This window comes from Neophocaena asiaeorientalis, unplaced genomic scaffold (genome assembly GCF_003031525.2).
Source record: "Neophocaena asiaeorientalis asiaeorientalis breed wild unplaced genomic scaffold, Neophocaena_asiaeorientalis_V1.1 scaffold77, whole genome shotgun sequence".
NCBI classification, from domain to species: Eukaryota; Metazoa; Chordata; class Mammalia; order Artiodactyla; family Phocoenidae; genus Neophocaena; species Neophocaena asiaeorientalis.
In genome coordinates this window covers 6,721,059-6,736,238 of record NW_020174645.1, presented here as the reverse complement: position 1 = coordinate 6,736,238, position 15,180 = coordinate 6,721,059, and the positions used below count along the sequence as shown (strand labels likewise).

Genomic DNA, 15,180 nt, shown 5'->3' with positions numbered 1-15,180 from the left:
GTGGGGCCTGACCGAGGCAGGGCTGAGCCAGACAATTCCAAGCAGAGGACACAGGCTGAGCCTCCAGCACATGCCCCAAGGGGCAGCAGCGGCCCCCAGGTACCTTGATCTCAGGCACCACGATCCTCAACTCGGGGTTCTTGTCCAACATGCGGGTGATCAGGTCCTTCAAGTCCTCGGCTATGTCAGGCCTGGGGATGGGAGATACATTAGGGGTGGAGGACGTCATCAAGGGCTCGGAGAGAAAAGGCAACTTGGGGTAGACGGACAATACTCACTGATCTGGAAATTCCAGGGCCTGGCTCTTGATCTTACTGTGTAAACACATGATCCGCTCATCCATGAATGGGCACTGCAAAGAGAGGTCAGGGACAGGGTGGCCATCAATGGCTGGCACATCTGTCCTGCAAGGGAAGGCAGCATTCCACACAGGTTGCAGCAGAGAAAGAGACAGCCCAGTGGCCCAATCCAGGGACAAAGCAGATCCCATTCCCCAAAGATCTAAAAGGACCAGGACTGTCTTTCCAGAAGGACTGGAGCCTTCCTAACCACACTGGCTTTCCTCTGTAGCTGTGCTTTAACTTACCAACTTATACAAAAGCAAACACTCTTTTCACCCACCTGCCAGTTGAACGATAATAATAATACAAAGAACAGTACAAAAGACAAAGCAGCAGCAGCTGTGATTTGTGAGGGCTTAGCCTGGACCAGGCCCTGTACTGAGGTTTCTCAGCACCAGCATTTCATTTGGCTGTTACCTCTGCCCGGAATGTTCTTCCCACCAACATCTGCGTGGCTTGTTTTCTCCCATCCTTCAGGTGTCTGATCAAAGCTCACCCGCTCAGGGGGGCCTTCCGGAGCTCCTGTCTAAAACAGACACCCCCTCCACCTCCATGTGATTTCTCATCATAGCACCTCCCCCTGACATTATATTACATATGTATTTGGGGACTTCCCTGGCGGTCCAGTGGTTAGGATTCCACGCTTCCACTGCAGGGGACACAGGTTCAATCCCTGGTCGGGGAACTAAGATCCGCATATCACATGGTGCGGCCAAAAAAAAAAGAAAGAGAGGGTGGGAGGGAGGGATACGCAAGAAGAAAGAGATATCGGGATATATGTATATGTACAGCTGACTCACTTTGTTATAGAGCAGAAACTAACACACCATTGTAAAGCGATTATACTCCAATAAAGATGTTAAAAAAAAAAGAATTTGTCCACTGTTTAACTCCTGCACTGGAACATCAGCTCCAAGAGGACAGAGAGTTTTTGTCTGTCTTGCTCACCGCTGACACCCAGTGCCCAGGAACATCCCTGGCACGAAGTAGGGGCTCGATAAATACCTGCTGAATTAATGAATGCTTGAATTATTTCTGTTGATCCTCTCAGAAGCCATAAAAAATAGTAAATATGATTCTCATTTTCAGAAGAGAAAAAAACCAGAAGCTCAGAGAGGTGCCGTGTCCTGGGAAGCGCAAAGCCTAGACCGGGCTGACTAAGAAGCCCGTTCACGCACCACCCCTGGGTGACAAGTTGATGCTTTCACTTGGTGGAGGGCCTGACCCAGGAGGAGCTCAGGGATTGTTCTGGAAAAAGAAACCTTTATGTGGGGTGCTCAGAATGTTGGAAGAAGTCACAGAAAGTGACCTGGTCCACTCCTGTCCGAGGAAAATGATTTCATTAAGAGCAGTAACAAGATAAGAGCTTGGATTGTGCAGGTATATCAATTTGACAGAACTCATTAAATAGTACACTTAAGATCTGTATGTTCCACGATATGCAAATTTTACCCCCAAAGAAAAAAATGAAAACCACCAAGAGTGAGCTCTAGCTAATGACTGCACTCTGAAGTGTATGTAAGGAGGTACAATTCTTAACAACTTGGCTATATGATCGAAAATGTTCTCATCAAATGTTGGGTGGGGGGAGGAGATTATAAACTCCTTTACTTCCTCATGGGACTAGTTTCTTAAGCTTTCCTCAACAGGAGTACAGGGTCATGAAAAGGAATAATCCTCACATAATCAACCTGAACTTCAGAGTTTAAAATAGAAGCCCCTAAATGTCAGTTATATAAAAACAACATAAGAACAACAACAGAATGAAGACAAAACAGCACTCCCTAAATCAATGATGCCAAACGGGTTTTAACTTCCATTCCAATTCTATTCCTCCAACAACAGCTTCTAGGAACACTGTTGAGAAGAACATCAAAGCAGTACCAGGCTCAGGAAGAAAGAGTGCCGTTATTGATTAGTGATGCCTATCTGCAGTTTAGGAGAGGGTAGAGGTGGCACATTTGCTGTCCTTGCCCTAAATTCATCAACTACTGTATTTACAACCTCTAGAGCCTCTGCCAATCCTTCTGTTTTAACAGCTCGTTTTGTCACACATATGACTATCATATACAGCTATGTATATCTGGAAAGGCATCTTTTTTCATATTCAGATCTAATGGTGGAAATAAAATGAAATAACTTTCTAAGTGAATAAGTTCTATCTCCCTGCAAGGAGAGATAACTATTAATCCAAGGGGGCAACCCACAACACCCAGGATACAGGACACCCCACCCTGTTACCTGGCCAAACACAAAGCAGTACAGCGTCACACCCATGGCCCAAACATCCAGCGCCTGCAAGACAAAGAGCTCCGTGTGAGGGGCCAAGGGGCAGTAAAGGGCGTCTAATGCTTTCACCTGTCCAGCATCCAATCCTTCAGCTTTTCTTTGGGGAACCACGTCTTCTTGACTGCTCAGTCCATGGGAGTTTGGGTGAGACTATTCCTGCTCCCCAAACCCCACGCCTCTGGGTGGGCACAGGACCCAGGCCTGGCCAATGAGAGCAACACTTCCCCCAGGCACAGTGATTAGTTCAAGGATGGGCACATGACCCACATTCGGCCAATCAGAGCCAATCCCAGGATTTTCACTGGAGCTCTTCATAAAAAAAAAAAGCTCTTTCTAATTGAGGCTGGTAAACTGGTAGAAAGTAGTCTGGAGCTGCTGATGACCATCCACCCGGGGAGGAAACCAATTCAGGAAAACAGAGCTGAGGGGACTTCCCTGGTGGTCCAGTGGTTAAGACTCCACGCTTCCACTGCAGGGGGCACAGGTTCATCCCTGGCCGGGGAGGTAAGATCCCGTGTGCCACGTGGTGCAGACAAAATTTTTTTTAAAAAAAGGAAAACAGAGCTAAGAGATGGAGAGATGGATTCCTCTTTGAATCCCTGTATCTAGCCAAGCCTGAAAACAAATGCACCCCGCTCCTCATTCACATGGTCCAATGGATTCACTGTTTAAGCCAGTGAGTTGGGTTTTTGTCACTTACAGCTGAAAGGACCATAACACAGGCAGAACTCCTCATTGCAGGCAGGGCCAAACCTACCTTCCCAGAGAAGATCTTCCGGGTCTCCGAGAGCGACTCAGGTGCCATGAAGGCGGGAGTGCCCACGGTGTTAGAGAGGAGGGCGTCGCTGCCCTTAAACTCGTTGCTCACGCCAAAGTCCGCAATCTTGACGTGCCCATCTTCTCCAACCAACAGGTTGGAAGGTTTGATGTCCCGGTGGATGATCTTCTGGTAGTGTACTGGGGGTGGGATGGGAGAGAGGGGGGGCAGGAAAACCACGTGAGGAGCTCCATGTGGCCCACACAGCTCAGAGACACAGGCAGGAACCTCTCCGTTCTCCCAGGGTCCCAGGCCCTTCCCAGCGTTCCCCTCTCAAACCTGCTGAACACCCACAGCTCTGAAAGATAAGGGGAGTGTCTCTAAGGAAGCTGTCCCATCCTCCAAAGTGAGGAGTGAAACACTGACTGCCAACAGCAATTGGTAACTGCCTGCTACAGTCTAAGTCATGTGTGTGTGGAGAGTTTTTGTTGAGCTTGGCTCCCAGCTAGAAGCCTCAAGACTTGTGACAAACATCTTTTCATTTACTAATGCCACCACTCGACCTGAACACCAAACCAACAATGACTGGAGCAGGTCAATCTGAAGTGTGAAGCACAACAGGACTGAGGACTGAGGCTAACTGTTCCTGCCTGGATGTCAGCTCACGGGAGAGGACAGTCCTATGGCTTGGAAGACCCAACTGCACTTCTAGGGTGATGATGACGGTGATGATGAAATGATGACATTGGTAATAGGAGCAGCAGCTGACTTTGCTGAATGCCCAGTCTGAGGCCTTGCCCTGTGTTAAGTGCTTCCCATTCACCCCATTTCAATCTCACAACAATCCTATGTAATAGGCAAAGGGTATGAGTCAACATGTTTAACAACCAGAGGCAGAAAGGACACCCTGCCAGTCAGAACTACTGATGTCCTGGCAGATTGCCGACCTGGCGAGAGATATTTTATTCCCATTTTACAGATGAGGAACTAAGGTTCCAGGAGATTAAAAGGATCCCAGGGTTGTTGGGAATAAGGGAAGATGCAAGGCACTTAACAGTGCCTGGGACACATAGAAAGTGCTGGATAAACAGTCACTAACACTATGACTTAATTTTTCTGTGCGGCAGGAAGAAGGGTTTCTGCTCGCAGGGGGCATGGCCCCAGCAGGTCTCTCTGCAGCTCAGACAGTTCTTCTTCCCGCACACCTCCCTGTGCTGCGGGAGGGAAATAAGAAACCCTCCACCTTCCATCCACTACCTGGAAATGCTAAGCACCCCCTGGGTGAGAGTCCTCCCACAGGCCCCACTTACAATACTCGATGCCTTTGATCAGATCCTGGAAATAGAAACGGGCCTGGTCTTCAGAGAGCGGTTTGAGGGTGGGCACTTCCATCACAGGCCTGAAAAGTCGATACATGCATGAAAAGCAAACCAGACACGCTGGCCTTTGCCCTCTCTCACCACCTCACTCAGCTTTGCAGCTCAAGAAGCTTCAAGCATCACACCTGCTGGGAATGGGGACACTCACCCTTGGTTGACCAGTTCAAACACTGTAGGATAGAGAAGGGGGTGAATGGTTACACTGGGAATTCGGAAATCCATCTTCCTCCCCCTCCTCCCCAACTCCCAACCACCCCTAGAAACACCAAGAAGCACTGAAACTAACATTGGGGCTGGGGCGAGGAACAGTCCACTGAACCAAAACCATGGAAGGTTCTGCTTTTCTAAGTTCCCATGAGGAGGCTAGGAGTCAGAGATTTCTGGTATCCCTGGGACCCCAGCCTGGCTGTACTTCTAGTCCTCAAACAGCTGAGGACCCTCTACCAGAGAAAACAAAGCAGGAAGACCCGAGACAGGTGGGGGCGGCTCCTGGACTCCTTTCATCTTCCTCTCATACCTGGGGGGTGGGGGCGTCTCCCAGGGATCTAACTGATGCTAAACTATGTCCTCTCACTCACACCCAAGTCCTGAGCCACCTTATGCCACAGAACAGGTCTAAGGGGACACAACCCAAACGTCAATTTACTTAGGCACAAAGAAGTAGCCCTAGGGGACTTCTGAACCCTAGCAAAGTTTCAATTCAAGAAACAGCAAGAAGAGGTTTCGATGACCCCTATCACATTTTCCAAGCTGCCAGGCTACATCAAGAATTGTTGGATAGGACTTCCCTGGTGGTGCAGTGGTTAAGAATCCACCTGCCAATGCAGGGGACACGGGTTCGATCCCTGGTCCAGGAAGATCTCATATGCCACGGAGCAACTAAGCCTGTGTGCCACAACTACTGAGCCTGCGTGCTGGAACTACTGATGTCCGCGTGCCTAGAGCCCGTGCTCTGCAACAAGAGAAGCCACCACAATGAGAAGCCCGCACACCACAACAAAGACCCAACGCAGCCAAAAATAAATAAATAAAAAGGAGAACATTGTTCCAACTCCTCAGCACTCTGTGGTCAGCTGGCCCTCAAACCCTTTCCTGTGATTCTCAATCCAAACCAAGGCTTGGAGCTAGAGGTGGGGGATGGAGATCTCCCCACCACCTCAAAGGCCAACTCATCCTATTCCTCCTAAATGGGCCCTTCTTGACTCACAGTCATGTGCGACATACAAATGCCTCACTCCCTGCCAGCTTCCTCCCAGCCCTGTGTATGTGGGGACCGCCCCCAAACCATCAAGTATTACATAAATCATATTCAGGGAATGCACAGGTTTTTTTTGTTGTTGGCGGGGTGGGTTATTTTTTGCATTTCTAAAAGTTGAGGTGAAATTTTCAGAACGTTAAACTATTTTAAAATGCATGATTCAGTGGCATTTAGTATTCCACTGCCTCCAGTGAAAGCATCACCTCTATCTACTTCCAGAACATTTTCAGCCCCTAAATAGAAACTCTGTGCCTCCCCCTAGCCCCTGGCAACCACTAATCCGCTTTCTGTTTCCATAGATTTGCCTATTCTGTACATTTCATATATGTGGACTCATACAATATGCAACCTTTGGTAACTGGCTTTTTCGCTTAGCATGTTCTCAAGGTTCATCCATGTTGTAGCATGTATCAGTACTTTGTTCCTTTTTATGGCTGTATAATATTCCATGGTGTGGATATGCCACATTTTGTTTATCCATTCATCAACTGATGGATATTTAGGTTATTTCCACATTTTGGCTATTATGAATAACGCTGCTATGAACTTGCATGTTAAGTATTTGTGTGGCTATCTGTTTTCAATTCTTTGGGGTATATACTTAGGAGTGGCATTGCTGGGTCATGTGGTGTAGTTATTTTAATTTTGTTCTGCTTGTACAAATATAACTGGGAATGTGAAGCTGTACCTTAGGAAATGAAAAAAACAGCACAGTGGATTTCAAAATCCAGTGGAGAATGACTTGGGAATTGTCTGTTTTCTGGAAGCATCTACCCACATTGGAGCTTCTTATGGAAGAAGGGTTGTTTCAAAGGTTGTCCAAGGGCTGAGGTGGCCAAGGGGAAAGAGCCAGCTCCTCAGACAAAAAGAGGGCTTAAAGATTCTGACCTGAAAAGGAACTTAACTCCCCCAAGGCCCCACCCTGTTTTCACGTTCATCAACCAGTGTTGGCCAAACCGTAGTTAGGGGAAATCTGTTGTGGCTTCAGGCTGTGGTTAGAAGCAAAAGTAATGGCGCTGAAGGTAAGGCTTCCACCGACAGGAGCGCTGGTCCCCTCAGCTCTCTCTTTCCCACCTTGGTTATGTAAACTTAACTTTCAAGAGCTGCTTCATGAATTTCTGTGCTTCCTCCCAAGCACTATAACTCGGTTGGCATGAGGGAAGCTGGCCTGTTGAAACAGGTCTATTTTCAGTCACTTACAGTTTAACCGCTCCTGGAACTGAGCAGTGGTACAAAGTTTTTAACCCCAAGAAATACCAGTCATATTCTCTACCCTTTGAGGGTCAGGTCTGCAGTTGCAGAACCCTTGCTGATACCTGCAACCTGGCTTCACAGACTGCCCTGTGTGTCCTCACCTCACACAGCTGTGGCTGGAAACTAAAAAATAACAGTGTCGGGATTTTTTTCAAAACCGCTGGAATCACATACCAAAATCGCATGGCTCCTTCCCACATTGCCACCTCAAGAAGTGAAAAACTCTGTCCATGAAGGTGCCTGGTCCAAATGGCTTAGGAAACGCTTCTTCGAGGCTTGGGTCACGTTCTTTACACGCTCATTCAACTCCTCGGCTCAAAACCCTCAAGGGGCTCCCTTCTCGCTCAGAGTAAAAGGAAAAGTTTTACAATGGTGTGAAATGTCCTCTGCCATCTGGTCTCCACTGTCCTGCACAAATGTCACCTCAGTGAGGCATCTCGAGGAGCCACTCTGTTTCCCAATTCCCCAACCTGGAGCTCCTGACTCCCGTGACCCTGCTCAGGTTAGCTTCTTCCCATGATATTGTCACCTTGGAAGCCGAGGCCTAAGACTTAGGTCTGAGTGTGTCTGTCCATCCTCACCAGAGCAATGAAGTGCCCTGAGGGAGCGGGGGTGGGGGGGTGGGGGCTTGAGTTTCATTCCTTGAAGAGCCTAGAACAGGGCCTGACAAACTGTAATGTTTGTTGAAAGAACGACCCATCTCCTCAGAAACAGCCCAAAGCCATTCAGTGTCAGGTCTGGGGCCCCAAGCGAGCAAATTACGCTGGGGATGCCATTCTGGGCCAAAAATTATCTTTCACATTTTATGATTTCTTTCATATTTCCCCAAACTCCACTCATTTGCCTACCATTTTTATAATCTGGCCATATTTATATACCATGTAAACTATTGTTTATTTCACACTTTTCTTTAAATTGACTTAGTGTTAAAACTTTTAGCCTTATCCCGGGTACTAATATCCAGGAAATCATGAGTTTGGTGTGCTGGTTATAGTTTTTCCTATGCAATCATAAATTAAACCTAAAACATTTTTTAAATGTTGGTCCAAATACCACCTAAAATCGTCTCATATACTTAAAGTGGTGTTGGTACCACATTTTGAGAAATTATGATTCTGTGGATGTTCATATTTTTAATATATGAATGTTTCACAATTTTTTAAAGTTATCATATCTGATGTTGTTCATGTGTACCTTCTAAAATGTTTCTAAAGGAAGGTTTTTAAAGTTCTAAAGTTGGAATATGGCCTGCACACTAGATGCTCCTAAGGAACTGGCATTAACTTTTCCAGGTGCAATAACGGTAGGATTATTGTGATCATGTAGGAGATGCAGGCCAAAATGTTTAGGGGCTGAAGTGTCAAGACGTCTGCTACTTTTAGTCTTGGGTGGTTCAGCAAAAAAAAACACAGAGAGGGCTTCCCTGGTGGCTTAGTGGTTGAGAGTCTGCCTGCCAATGCAGGGGACATGGGTTTGAGCCCTGGTCTGGGAAGATCCCACATGCCGCGGAGCAACTAGGCCCGTAGGCCACAACTACTGAGCCTGCGCGTCTGGAGCCTGTGCTCCGCAACAAGAGAGGCCGCGACAGTGAGAGGTCTGCACACCGCGGTGAAGAGTGGCCCCCGCTCGCCGCAACTAGAGAAAGCGCTCGCACAGAAACGAAGACCCAACACAGCAAAAATAAATAAATAAATAAATAAAATTTAAAAATATATACAGAGAAATGGATGGGTGGGTGGCTAGACTGATAAAGCAAATATGACAAAAATTACTAACTGTTGAATCTGGGCGGTAGGCATACAGGTACTCATTGTACTCTTCTTTCAACTTTAACATTTTTCATAATAAAAACCTGGGTGGGGGGGGTGATGAAAAATAAAATGTCCTAAGCAACGACATCATCCTTGGAATTGAACCATGGCAACTACTGTAGGGGAAATTGAGCTCTGAGCTCTAGTTCCAGACCAGACCCATTATTTATGATTAACCACTGCCTGTGCAGCAAAGGATCACCCTGTGCTCATCCCGGAGACAGGCTGGGCTTGGCCCTGCCCATACCACTCATCTCCTTAACACCCCTCCCGGCTGTCATATGTACCTGCGCGAAATGCATACGCTAATACGCTAGTCTGAACGCCTACCCAAGCCAGACAACAGCGGGACACATGACCTGTTGATCACGCCTTCCTGGGCCTGAGAGTCTGCTGTCCAGCTTTGAGTTAGTCCTGCACTTCCTTCCCTCATCAGTGCTTATGCTGGGAACTGACTGAGAATTGCCCCATGTCCTCATCATTTTTTAAAAACGAGGTCTCTGAGGACATACCTGAGTGCTTCCATTTCAGTGTTCAGGGCCCAGACCCTTCAATGGCCCCTCAAGGCTCCAAATGCCCCATCATGGCCTCCCAGGCCCTCCATCTTCATCCCCACCCCCTCTCCCTGGTTTTCTCTGCTGCAGTCCCATTTTTCTCAAACACACTAAGCTCTCACCAGCCTTGGGGCCTTTGTACCTGCTGTTTCCTCTGCCTGGAATGCTCTTCCTCAGATGCAACAGGGCTGTGTCCTTGATATTCAGGTGCTAAATGGTCACCTCTTCTCTGCCGTGACCCCTCCACCTCTCTGTCACATCACCCTGTTTAATCTTCTTCAGAGTATCTATCTGAAGTTGATTATCTGCTTTATTTACAGTCTTCCCTCAGGATCCATGGGGAATTGGTTCCAGGAACCCCCGTGGATACCAAAATCCACGGATGCTCAAGTTCCTTATATGAAATGGTGTAGTATTTGCATATAACCTATGCACATCCTCCCCTATACTTTGAACCATCTCTAGATTACTTATAATAGCTAATACAATATAAATGCTATGTAAATAGTTGCCAGTGCATTTTTACTTTTTGCAAATTCAAGTTTTACTTTCTGGAACATTCTGAAATTTTTTCTTTTTAATATTTTCGATCCACACTTGGTTGAATCTGCAGATGCAGAACCCGTGGACACGGAGGGCCGACTGTAGTTGTTGACTATCTGTCTTCCCTGACTAGAATACCAGCTTCATAAGAGCAAGGGCCTCATCTTTCGTACTCATCACTGCATCCTTCGTGCCTAGAATGGTGTCCAACACACAGTAGGTACTCAATAAATATCTGCAAATGGATGAATAGGACACCCAGATAAAGTCCCAGCAAGAACTCCTTTCTACCTCCTGCTTTGAACCAGGGGTGCAGCCTTCTGTGTGGGGCCCAGTTGGAGCAGGAAAGGGTGGGAGATGCCAGGGGCAGGGGTTGCTTGAAGAGCACCCCTGGGCTTTGGCAGGAGCAGCTGCCTGAGCAAGGGTGGCAGAAAGTAAGGGCTGTCTTACCCATGTACAGATGGTCCTCATTGGGGTCATCCAGGACCTGTTGGCATAGCCACATGGAACAGGCCGGAGATGAAGAGCAGGAGAGAGGAAGAGGGAGAAAAGGTATGAGCAGGGAGGAAGCATCATCCACATGACTGCATTTGCCAATGGGAGGGCTGCGCTTTCCACCGTTTTTCCTAGTTAAGATGAAGGGCACAGGAAAAAACCCAGAGTGCGTGATCCAAATGGCCATCTGGAAAATAAGCGCATTCTAGCCCAATCCTCAAGGGTCCTAAATACCCAGAAAGGAGGTTACGAAAAGGAGGGGGCAAATTCCTCCCCTGGAAAATGTCTCAGCTTGAATAAGAATCCCACCTGTCTCCTAGGAGACGACGGACTGGTCATCAGGGTGAAAATTCAAATCCTGTCCCCATTCCCCCTGCCCTGGCAGGAAATGATGTCTCCCTGCCTGGAACTGCCACAGCACTTTCTTTCTCTCTTTTACAGCCTTCCTGCTTTCATTTTATCACTATTTCTATCTTCCTCTCTCCAAAGGGCAGGCACCATGTTGTATCTACCTTGGTTGCCTCCTTGGTGCCCTCTAACGGGACTAGGCACCTAGTAGGTGCTCAGGAAATGTCTGATGAATGAATGAACAGGTAAGCTGGCAGAGTCTTGTTGGGTGGGGCACCACAGGGCACAGGGAGAGGGGAGATCCTGACAGGACCCAGACACATGCGCTAACCAAGTGCCCGTGGGCTTCCTCTAAGATGGCCAACTCAAGCATCAGTGAGTTGAAATTGTGAAACTCGGTGTGACAGGTGGAGATAGCCTGCAGCCACCATCTCTCTTCTTTTGGGAAGAAACAAAGACAGACTCCTTGGCTAGACTGGTCCGCCCACCTCTTCCCATACCACACTCACCTTCCCTAGTCATCTAAGAGTCACAGGACAAGAGCCCTGAGAAAGGGATGCATCCTAGGCAGAGGCCTGGGACAGCCAACCTGGAACCCTAAGCTCTGCCCTTCGAGGAAAAGTCAGACCCAGGCACTTGCCTACCTAGAGTTCTGTTATTTTTCTTTGAAAAAATCACTTACGTTAACGTGTAGGATTATTGTTGTTTTTAAATTGAATTAAAAATTTGTTTAGCTTCTCAGTTTTAAATTCTAATGTGATAAATATTAATAAACATAACCCCCATAAGCAAAAGTTTTCTGCCTTCTTCAATTATTTTAAGAGCATAAAAGGGTCTTGAGGCCACAAAGTGTGAGATCTAGAGCAGGGGTTGGCAAAGTACAGCGTACAGGCCAATTCTGGCCCTCCCCTGTTTCTGAAAGTAAAGTTTTATCGAAACACAGCCAGGCCCATTTGTTTACATGCAAATGGCTGCTTTTGTGCTACAACTACACATACGTATAGCAGAAGGAGAACCAGCTCCAAAAAGAGAGAAACAGGTGAAGGGCAAGCCTCAGTATCCCTCTGAGCCTCAATTCCTTCGTCTATAAAATGGAAGTAATAGTCCGAGCGAGGGGTGAGGATTACACAAGATAACAGGGTGAAGGAGCCCGGAGAAATAACTACCACTCAGCCCTGCAACAGGCTGTTTGATGTGATGTGGCTCTCCCTGGAAACCAGTGGTATGGCATTTTGATAATAACAGAGACAGGGCTGGACCATCACCATGCCTCCCTCTCTCCTCCGTGTCTCCCCACCTCACCTCCACCAGCTTCACCACGTTGGGGTGGTCCAGCTTCTTGAGGATGGCAATTTCCTGGTACACCTGCTCAATGGGGCCCCTGGGCTGGATGCAGGCCCTGGGGGCTGGCCGGGTCCCTCGGGGAGGCGGGCGACCTGGAGGAGACATGAACCATCCCAGAGTCAAGGCAAAGAGACTTTCCTCTGCAGAGGGGGACTGTAGGCAGGACAAATGAAGTGGGGGGCTCTCAGAAGGGCTGGAATGGCTGATGTCACACAGGGGTCTTTATTTACTTATTTATTTATTTTGGCTGTGTTGGGTCTTCGATGCTGCATGCGGGCTTTCTCTAGTTGCAGCGAGCGGGAGCTACTCTTCTTTGCGGTGCACAGGCTTCTCACTGCAGTGGCTTCTCTTGTTGCAGGAGCATGGGTTCTAGGCGCACAGGCTTCAGCAGTTGCAGCACGTGGGCTCAGTAGTTGCGGCACGCAGGCCCTAGAGCACGTGGGCTTCAGTAGATGTGGTGCACTGGCTCAGTAGTTGTGGCTCACGGGCTCTAAAGCGCAGGCTCAGTAGTTGTGGGATCTTCCCGGAGCAGAGATCGAACCCGTGTCCCCTGCACTGGCAGGCAGATTCTTAATCACTGCACCACCAGGGAAGTCCCCCACCAGGGGCTTTAAACAGCCTTCTCTTCATCTGACTCCTCTGCTGCTGGAAACACTGGACACCCAGTCCCCTTGCCCAGCCTTCTGTTAATTCTCTCCTTCCTGTCCCACTCCCCAGGCCACAGTGAGAATCAAGAGTTCACTGAGGTACAAGGAAAAGAAGTCTGAGGTCTAGTTCAGCAATCTCAATATTCCCCTCTCTGGAGCTCAGTTTTCCCACTCCATAAGATGGACAAAAACATTATCCTTCACCTCCATAACTCATGGAAGTAGGAGAGATATAAAATAAAGTCTGGGATAGGAAAAGAAGTAAGAGCTGATGAGAGAAAAAACAAAGGACTTGCTTGGCCCTGCAGTGACTGATAGTCAAAAGGTCACAGTGATGGAAAGGTCCACAGTCAAAACACTTACACTGCATATTATACGTAAGTAAGGATCTAAGTGCAACTAACAGACAGAACGTGGATGTGTCAGCCTTGGAAAAGTAAAAGCAGAGGTGCAGGTGTCAGAGTGGGATGTGAACAGAGGCAAGGCAAGTTCAAAGGAAAGATACTTGCTGCATCTGCTGTAACAAGGAAGAAAGTGACAAGGGCAGTAACCACAAAGGAGCTGAACATCGTGGTATCACCTCATTGCCTGGTTAGGGAAAGGGAGGAGAGGAGTGGTTTAAGTCATCCTCAGAGGAAGTCAGAAGTAAATGTCAAAAATTAATAAATCAAGAAATAATGGCACAAGGATATTAACTGGCTCAGTTCAGATAAGCAGGATAAACCAGGGTCCTGGTGATAGGACAGGGTTTTGGGATTTATGTTTCTTCTTATCCACTTTCTCTTTTCAGCTCAAGTCATTTTGCTCAGCACTGCTGGCAGGGAGCTTATGCTGGAGCAGCATATGCTCACCTACACCTGATCACATGCAGTAACTACCAGCTCCTAAAAGAGCTAAAAGTGGGGGCTGCCTCTAGGGAGAGGGAGGAGTACAGCAAGAAACTGTTGATCTCCATTACACACCCTTTTGTTCTTTTGCATTTTTGTAGATATAATTGAAATACCTTATGGTATTTCAATTTTTTTAATTCATCGTTTTAAAATATATAATTTAATGGTTTTTAGTACATTCACAAGGTTGGAAACCATCACCACTAGGTCTTTTTTTTTTTAATTTTTGTCTGCATTGGGTCTTGCTGCACCAGGCTTTCTCTCTAGTTGCGGCGAGCAGGGGCTACCCTTCGTTGCAGTGCACGGGCTTCTCACTGCAGTGGCTTCTCTTGTGGAGCATGCGCTCTAGGCGCATGGGCTTCAGTAGTTGCAGCACGCAGGCTCAGTAGTTGTGGCACGCGGGCTCTAGGGTGCACGGGCTTCAGTAGTTGTGGCGAGCGGGCTCCATACTTGTGGCCCATGGGCTCTAGAGCACAGGCTCAGTAGTTGTGGCACACGGGCTTTGTTGCTCTGTGGCATGTGGGATCTTCCCGGAGCAGGGATCGAACCCGTGTCTCCTGCATTGGCAGGCGGATTCTTAACCACTGCAGCACCAGGGAAGTCCCTCACCACTAAGTCTTGAACATTTTCAACTCCCCCACAAAAAAAACCCATACCTATTAGCAGTCAGTCCCCGCTCCCTTTTAACCCTAGCCCCTGGAAATCACTAATCTGCTGTCTCTGTGGATTTACCTATTCCGGACATTTCGTGTAAGTGGAATCATACAATATGTGGCCTTTTTTGTCTGGCTTCTTTCATTTAGCATCATGTTTTCAAGGTCATCTGCGTTGCAGCATGTATCAGAATTTCATTTCTTTTTATGGTTGAATAATATTCCATTGACTAGACAGACCACCTTTTGTTTATTCCTTCATCCGTTGACAGACATTTAGGGTTGTTCCTACATTTTGGCTATTATGAATAGTGCTACTATGAGCCTTCATGTACGAGCTTGTGTGAACATGTGTTTTCAATTCTCTTGGGTATATATGCCTAGGAGTAGAATTGCTGGGTCATATGGTCACAGCATGTTTAACTTTTTGAGGAACAGTCAAACTGTTTTCCTCTGAGGGATTCTTTTTACTTGATACCAATATTACTTCAATAAATATTTTTAGAAGAAAATGAATTTTAAAACGTCAGCAGGAGGCCCAACGCTGTCTTAGGGGAATCCACCCAGGACACCTCTGCAGGGGACACCATTCAGTGGGTCTTCTCTGTATTGCCCCA

General features: G+C 47.5%; 1 protein-coding gene across 5 annotated transcripts in view; it reads right to left on the bottom strand.

The window, feature by feature from the left end:
* Nucleotides 1-15,180, bottom strand: part of CAMKK2 (calcium/calmodulin dependent protein kinase kinase 2) — a 51,954-nt gene that overhangs the window by 14,189 nt on the left and 22,585 nt on the right. For all 5 annotated transcript variants that reach the window (XM_024758495.1, XM_024758494.1, XM_024758498.1 and 2 more), the window contains 8 exons: nt 12,332-12,465; nt 10,637-10,673; nt 4,915-4,936; nt 4,698-4,786; nt 3,388-3,587; nt 2,583-2,636; nt 279-352; nt 104-191 (listed from right to left, as the gene is read on the bottom strand). In XM_024758495.1, coding sequence (XP_024614263.1) covers nt 104-191; nt 279-352; nt 2,583-2,636; nt 3,388-3,587; nt 4,698-4,786; nt 4,915-4,936; nt 10,637-10,673; nt 12,332-12,465 — 698 coding nt within the window. The remainder of the gene's footprint in view (nt 1-103; nt 192-278; nt 353-2,582; nt 2,637-3,387; nt 3,588-4,697; nt 4,787-4,914; nt 4,937-10,636; nt 10,674-12,331; nt 12,466-15,180) is intronic.